The sequence below is a fragment of the Macaca nemestrina genome, chromosome 13, assembly GCF_043159975.1.
Source record: "Macaca nemestrina isolate mMacNem1 chromosome 13, mMacNem.hap1, whole genome shotgun sequence".
Classification (NCBI taxonomy): domain Eukaryota; kingdom Metazoa; phylum Chordata; class Mammalia; order Primates; family Cercopithecidae; genus Macaca; species Macaca nemestrina.
The window spans coordinates 26,536,861-26,544,299 of record NC_092137.1 but is presented as its reverse complement, the minus strand read 5'-3'; the positions used below and the strand labels follow the sequence as shown (position 1 = coordinate 26,544,299).

At 55.1% G+C, this 7,439-nt stretch overlaps 1 protein-coding gene and 1 long non-coding RNA gene across 5 annotated transcripts in view; both read left to right on the top strand.

Annotated features, from left to right (window-relative positions):
- The first annotated feature begins 36 nt into the window (after positions 1-36).
- Positions 37-1,267, top strand: LOC105479783 (uncharacterized). The gene is made up of 2 exons (XR_986074.2): positions 37-211; positions 997-1,267. It is a non-coding gene; the product is annotated as an uncharacterized lncRNA (long non-coding RNA).
- A 2,441-nt stretch (positions 1,268-3,708) lies between these two features.
- Positions 3,709-7,439, top strand: part of LOC105479784 (otoferlin) — a 103,800-nt gene continuing 100,069 nt past the window's right edge. For all 4 annotated transcript variants that reach the window (XM_011738042.3, XM_011738043.2, XM_024792206.2 and 1 more), the window contains exon 1: positions 3,709-3,977. In XM_011738042.3, the coding sequence (XP_011736344.2) occupies positions 3,899-3,977 (79 nt within the window). In that variant the 5' untranslated portion in view covers positions 3,709-3,898. The remainder of the gene's footprint in view (positions 3,978-7,439) is intronic.

The following is a 7,439-nucleotide window of genomic DNA, read 5'->3' as shown; positions in this document are numbered from 1 at the left end:
GCGCGCACAGAAGGCGCCTCCCATTTCCGCGAGCTCTGCTGGGTGACCCCTGTCACTCTCCCCTACGCATCGGGCTCTCTGCCTTGCTGCGTGCGGGATGTGCAGAGGCTCGGATGCGGGACAGAGGCAGAAAATCGCTGTAGAGGCCTCGCGGGATCCGTCTTGCGGTGACCCGGCTTGGAACGCGACCCTACCACAAAGGACAGGCCAGGTCCTGACTTTGGAGGCCACGCGCAAAGCAGCTGCCCCACCGTGGCTCAGGCCCAGAAACCTGAGTAGCCGAAGGGTCCCCAGGAGCTATGTCTCTTCAAGGCTTCCCCTGCACCCCAGCTCTATGGGGGTTCCAGGAAGGGGCTTTGCAGTGGGCCGTGCTGGGCGTGGTTGCCTAGGACGCTGTGCATAATTATGTGTGTGTATGTGTGTGTGTGTACACGCGTGCGTGCGTGCGTGCGTGCGTGTGCGTGCGTGCGTGCGTGTGTGCGCGCGGGTTGCGAAGAGGGGCATTTTTCATGTTTCTCCTTAATCTCTAGCTAGTGGCTACCTTCTCACCTCATCATACCCTCAAACTACTCCATAAAAGGAGTTTTGTTGGTAAGGGGCAAAAAGAAAATCATAGAACCTCTGGGTGTGTGATCTACATCTGTCCCCAATGCTGCCGTTCATTTTGGGGATGGCATCTGCAGGGGTGGCGCTTGCCCCAGAGAGCAGGCCTCCTGAAGGCCCACCCCCTTGTGTAATCCTGCCTCCCTCCCTCCCTGGGACTGCTTCACCCGGGTTTCTCTAGGGACCCTCACACCAGCCTTGGTGCCTAGGGCAGGGCCAGGGCCTTTGGGTTTTTCATAAGGCGTGAGGGTATGGGGACAGCTTCCATGGTGCCAGGCTCTTGGTGACTCGGGTGGCGACCCTGCCACCCCAGCTCCCTCTGCAGCAGTCCTGGTGTCATGAAGAAGCCTGGCAGTTCCCCCTTCATCTCCGGATCTTGCTTCTTCCCTTTAGATGCCAGATGGAGAGCAGTGTTCCCTTCACACTTCGGTTCTGTAAATGGCAGTGGATGAAGACCACAGGCGCTACTAGGTTCACAGGATGCTGCCACCAGGATTCTCCAAAGACTTCCCCTGGCAAATGCCAGTGAAATGGAGGGGAGCCACATGGTTCCCAGAGGCTCAAGAAGCAGAAACACTGAGGCCTGGTGGGAAAGGGAAAGCTGTAGGCAAAGGAATGGCTGCAAACAAACTGGGTGGAAGGAAACTCCATCTATCCTTCAGAATGTAGTCATGTCTGTATTTTTCTCTATTCTCATTGGGGAACGTGTTCTACAATAAGGAAAACATGAGTCAAACCCCCAGCCCTGGTGAGGTTGACCACCTACTCCCTCCCCCATTCAGGGCTGCCCAACCAGTCCTGCTGGTAAATCCACCACCCTGCCTTCCACCTGCCTGTGTTCTAGTCCATCTGTCTCGTCTGATTGGGATCTTGTGCCATCCATATCATATTCATCCCTGAATCTCAGCACCTGGCTCTGGAAAGAATTCAGTAAACGTTCGTTACATAAATTATATACTCAGTTACCAAAATGGGTAACAGAAGAATAGACACTAAAAAGTGGGATCTGGTCAGGCACGGTGACTCACACCCATAATCCCAGCACTTTGGAAGGCCAAGGCAGGTCAGCAGTTCGAGACCAGCCTGGCCAACATGGTGAAACCCCATCTCTACTAAATATACAAACATTAGCTGGGTGTGGTAGCACATGCCTGTAGTCCCACCTATTCGGGAGGCTGAGACAGAAGAATTGCTTGAACCCAGGAGGCAGAGGTTGCAGTGAGCCTAGATCACTCCACTGCACTCCAGCCTGGGTGACAGAGTGAGACTCTGTCTCAAAAAAAAAAAAAAAAAAAGGGGGGGATCTGTCTTAGGTTTCAGAAGGGTCAGCTGACTCCATTGAGAGCTGGTGAGTGAAATTACCACCATTTTATGGATGTGGAAAGTGAGATTCAGCAGAGATCAATGCCTTGGCTAGGGCACGTTCATGGGCTTTTACTTAAAGATGCACAGGGTCTGTAAGAGGCCTCATGAAATTCACTCCCTTCAGGGGAGGACCTCCAGAGAACCAAGGAAGGAGATATTTTCTGTTGTTGTTGTTTTACCTTGTAGCCACCAAGCCTTAAAAACACAGATCACCTGATGACCTCATGGATGGAAAATGCTAGTGAGTTTAGGTGGTTTTTTTTTAAGACATTAAACTTATCCAGGTTTTGAAAATTTAGCATTCACTTGTATTCAATAAACATAATACTCTAAGACATTTTTAAATTCGCTATGATTAGATAAATGTGAGAAAGGTAAGCAAGAATTGGTTAGGAAAAAGGGCAAAGGAAAAAAAAGTAAGTAGAAAAAAAAATAGGGCACAGTAGCAAGGAAATATCTAGAAGGAGGAAAGAAGGCTCTTGGGACATACTGTAGGTTATTTGGAATGTAGAATTCAAAGGAAGTAACCTCTTGTTACCATGCTGTGAAAAATTAGTATTTCTCTTTTAAACCTTTAGACTCTGTTTCAGGTAGATCCCTGAGCTTACTCTTTTCTCCTTTCAACAGTTATTGGGCATTCTACGGTGCACAGGATACCATGTGGGGCTCTGGGGTAGAGGGATGCTGTGCTCCAGGGTCCTCCTGAGGTCAGTAGGGGAAGAGGCAAGGGAAGCAGCCCCAGGACTCAGTAAGATGAGAGGAGGCAGGAGCAGCACAGAGGAGGACCCCGACCCAACCGGGGTGCAGGTACAGAGGCACCTCCAGAAGGAGGCGCTCGAGCTGAGTCCAGGATGGGGTGGAGGGCATTCCACCAAGAACGAATGGCAAGAGCAAGGGTGCAGATGACCCAGCACAGCCTCCAGCATCAGGGATTCTGGCCCCCAGGGTCCCTTTCCTTGGTGCATGCTGCTGGAAGACAGGAGGGGGCAGTTCTCCTTTGGTCCTTAGAAATTTCACTGTAGATACCCCTTCTCCTGCCCCTAGCAGCTTATAAGAGCAGGAGGCCATTCAATTCTGCTCCTCTGGCTGGAAAGCAAACATCAGCCTGGCTTACCTTCGCTAGCCTGCCTGACCCCCAGCCTTGGGGTGGGGCTAGGTTAGTGCCCTGGATCCTTAAACATGGCCCCTCGTAGCACATAAGCCTCTGCTGTCTCCACAACCAGGCATCTCCATCATGCGTGGCCTGGTCCTGAGCTTCCCCTCAGGCAGCAGCCCCAGCCTCTCTGCTTCCTGAGATTCAGAAACAGTGATCCCAGGGCAGGGCTCAGGGCCCAGCCTCTTGGGGCCACAGTCTCCAGCAGGGAAGAGGCGGGCATAGGTGGACAAACACATTTCCTTCTTCTTGTAGTGTGCCCCTGTGGGTGGGAGTGCCCCCTGCCCCACAGCCACCCCACCCATGCGCATGCCCATTCCTCTGTGCCCACTGCTGGTGGCAGGGCTTGCTTAGTAGGGAAGCAGCAGAGCCCTGCAGAGGGGTGGGCAGAGCCTCCCTTCCAGGAGCTGGGAGAAGACACCTGAGGCTGGACAGAGCTTTATCTGGGAGCTGGCGGCTGCTGAATAATGAATTCCAACTCTGCCGCACTCCCAGGCTGCACACTGGGTGCACACACACACACACACGCACACACACACTGATACACACACGCTGGGCTGACAACTTGGAGGGGCGGGGGCTGGGAGGCTCTGTGAGTCGCTGCAGGAGCAGCTTAGCTCGGCTTGGTTGCCTTGGTCTCTGTGGGCAGCATCGGAGGGGGGTCGGGAGGAGGAGGAGGAGGCAGCAGCAGAAAAGAGAGAGGCGTGTGAGCCGCGCTCCACCAGCTAGCTCCTTCCTGCTGCTCCTGCCTGGCAGTGCCAGGCAGCTCACACCAGCATGGCCCTGCTCATCCACCTCAAGACGGTCTCGGAGCTGCGGGGCAGGGGAGACCGGATCGCCAAAGTGACTTTCCGAGGTAGGGAAGCCCCTGTCTTAGAGGGACGCCCGCTCTGAGAGTTGGCCCGGCGCATGCTCTGGAGGTGGCCGGGGATGGGACAGGGCTGGGAGGATGAGTGGGAAAAGTTCTAGCAGGGCCTGGGACAATGAGCCTTTTCACAGGTAGTCATCTGCCTGGGACTGACTGGCCATTGTGATTTCTGGAAAATCTCGGTTCCCTGTGCTTCCATGCCTGTGTCTCCTTGCGCTTGCCAACATGCCAGTGCCCAGGCAGGGTGCAGAGCCCTCTGCCTGGGGAGGCAGAAGTGAGGACCACATCCCTGAGCTCAGGGAGACCCAGGACCCCCTCTTCCTCTCTCTCCCTCTCCTGCAGGTTGATTTCCTTGAGCACAGGGTAGGGGCCAGGTCTGGAGCCTGGGACACCCAGGGTGGCCGGGAGAAACCAGGCAGCCAGTAGCTCCCTGGGCCCCAGAGTGATGGGGGACACTGTTGGCTTCTCTTACATCTATTCATGGGTGGGGACCCTAGGAAACCCTCACCTCTCTTCTGTCTGGTCTTTTCTCATCCTTTTCACTCATGTTTTCAGTGACCATTTATCATGATCTACTGTGTCCCAAGGATAGGGGTAGAAACACAGAGCTGAGCCCAACCCAGCCCCAGCCCCAAGGAGCCTGCATCTGTTGGGCAGGCGTGGGACAAGCAGCACAGGTATGTGAGACAGAGGGTGGGGGTGAGTGCAGCATGCATGCTACAGAAGCAGCACCCTCACCCAGGCTGGTGACTGGTGGTCAGGGAAGGCTTCCCAGAGGAAGCAACACTCAGTTGATACCCGAGGGACCAGCAGGAGGGAGCTAGGAGAGGAGGTGAGGACTAAGTAGACAGGGGAAACGGTGTGCCCAGAGCTGAGAGGAGCTGAAACTCTGGAACCGAAAGAGGTTCCATGTGTCTACAGCCCAGAGAGTATGCAGGAGCGGAGGCCAGAGAGCCAGGCAGGGCAAGGATGCGAGGCTGGACCCGACCCCGTGGACAGCGGAGCCCCTGAGCATTTTAAGTGGGGAAAGGCAGGGCCAGGCTGACTGTGTCCTTCACCACCCACCTCTGCCTCTTCATGTGGTCGCTCCCCAGCCCTGGGGGTTGGCGGTGCTTCTCACTAGACACGGCCCCTTCTCCCAAGAGAGGGGTCTGAGAGTAGTGAAGAGGGGGCAGAGAGGACCCCACCATACTAAAGAGCGAAGTGAACCTTGGGGCCCAAGCTGGACACATGTCTGCACCTCTGCTGGAAGGGACTGAAGAGGCCATTGGCAGAACATTCCAGCAAGAGCCCTGGGGCACCCACATCACCTACTCAGAGGCCCTGGGATGCCCACACTGCAGCTTGTGTTCATAGGGACAGGCAGGGGTGGAGGTGATGGCAGTGGCCCTGCCAGCAGGAGGAGGTCAGGCAGAAGGGAGAGGGAGGTGTGGGCTGGGCTGCCTTTTGCCTCCCACCCCAACCCACTGACTGCTTTCTCTGCAGCACCCTGGACCTCCCTCTGTGTGCCACCTGCTGGCTCATGCTGGCTTTAGAAAAAGCAAATGTGTCCTTTCACATGTGAAATGTGGCCCTGAGCTCCATGGGCAGCATAGTGTGGGGTAGTTAAGCTACAGGTTGCCGTCCTGCTGCAGCTATGCTGAGACAGTCCAGTCTGCACCGGACAGGCCCATTTGCAGGCAGAGAAACCAAGACTCAGGGGTAGAACACTGTGCGTGGCATTCACAGAGGGGCTGAGGCACGGTGGCCCCAGCTCTCAGGATCCCATCCTGAGTACTCAATCCTGCAAGCTCTTTATCTCCTCCTGGGCCACCTGGGAGGCAGCACCTTGTCTATCTGACACCCATCTTCTCCTTGGAGCAGTGAAGGGCTGGGCCTTTAGCCTCACTGACCAAACAGGAATTAGTCTATTTGCAACCCTTGCTCTCTGGACTGAGTGGAGAAATAGTTTCCAAGCTCCACATCAGCAGGAGGTGGCCATGGGCAGAGCTCCCGGGGAAGGGGGCTGGGCAGCAGGAATAGGCAGATGACAAGCAGTTTCCAGAAAGTTCCTTTTTTACAACCAGAGATGCCTCAGCCACTCACCTGCAGCGTCCAGCAGTTGACAGCTGTAGGCATCCCAAAAGACCAACACCGACCACAATTCAGAGGGAATGGACCCACTCTACGACGTTCCGCAGCATCTCCCAGCACACGCAACCACTGGGGGCCGAGCAGGTCCTCTGCAGGGGGAAACAAGAAACTGGTAAACATGCAGAGGCAGACACTGGCCCCAGGCTCCCCAAGGCTTTTGAGTGAAGCTCAATACTGGGGTGGGTAAGGGAGCCCTTGGTGAGTTGTGCCCATTGGCAGAGGCCCCAGGTAGGCCAGAGCAGGTTGAAATACGGCTTGACCTTCTGTGCTGTGCCATCCAGGACACTAAGGAAAGAGCCCTGCTGGGCTATCATGGAAAAAGTTCTGGATATGGAGTCAGAAGCCCTAGATTCTACCTGGGTTCTGCCACTTACTTCACCCCTCTGACCCTCAGTTTCCTTATCTGTGAAATGGGCATGATAATAACACGCACCTCACTAGACTGCTTCAGAGAAACCATAGGTATGGAAGAGTTTGAGGGAAGAGTATTCATACAGCCGATGTGTGTGTGAGGCAGCCATTCCCGTTCTCCTTGGCAGCAGCTATTGGCCCCTGACGTATCTTCTCTCCAGTCCAGCCTTCTCCCCCTGTCGGCCAGGAGTGAGCAGAGGGCCCCACGTGAGATATAAAGGGAAGAGGAGAACACATCTGATGGGTTCCAGTCTGTGCCAGGAGCAGGCAGATTGGGCCTGGCCTCTGCTCTATAGGAGCCTCTGCTGAGATGTTGCGCAGGAACCCAGGCAGGCAGACCCCCGACACTCCTGTTCTCATCTGGCTGGGCGTGCACCAGCTTTGCCTGTGGCCACCTCTTTTCCCACTGCCCTCAGGTCAGTCGGCCCCACGCTCAGGTTCCTCAGTGCTCCCAGCCAGTTCTATATCTAGCTCTTAGCTCTTACTGCCCCTGGCTGCTCCTAAGCTGGTCCTGCCCTGTTAGTGCATTTCCTGAACATGCTGATATTTGTGCACAGGCCTGGGACCCTGAGGTGAAGGGGCCAGGCTGGCCTTCCAGGAGTTACAATCCCATTGGGTCAGACAGGAGATAGGGAGTCCTGAGTGAATCTCCATTGTGCCTGCAGGCCACAGGGTTCAGCTGGGTTTCCCATTAACAAAATGGAGACAGTGATCCTCATTTAGCTCAGAGGCCTACAGTTCCCAGCAGTAATCAGGAGTGGGCTGTGTGAGAAGGAGCCATCTTGACCATAGGTTGCTACTCAAAGAGAGGAAGTATTAGCTTCAGGTATTTCCTTTATCAACACCTGAGATGGTTCCCTACGTCAATGACAGAGCCACAGAACGCAGGGTGTGAGGGGTCCTGAA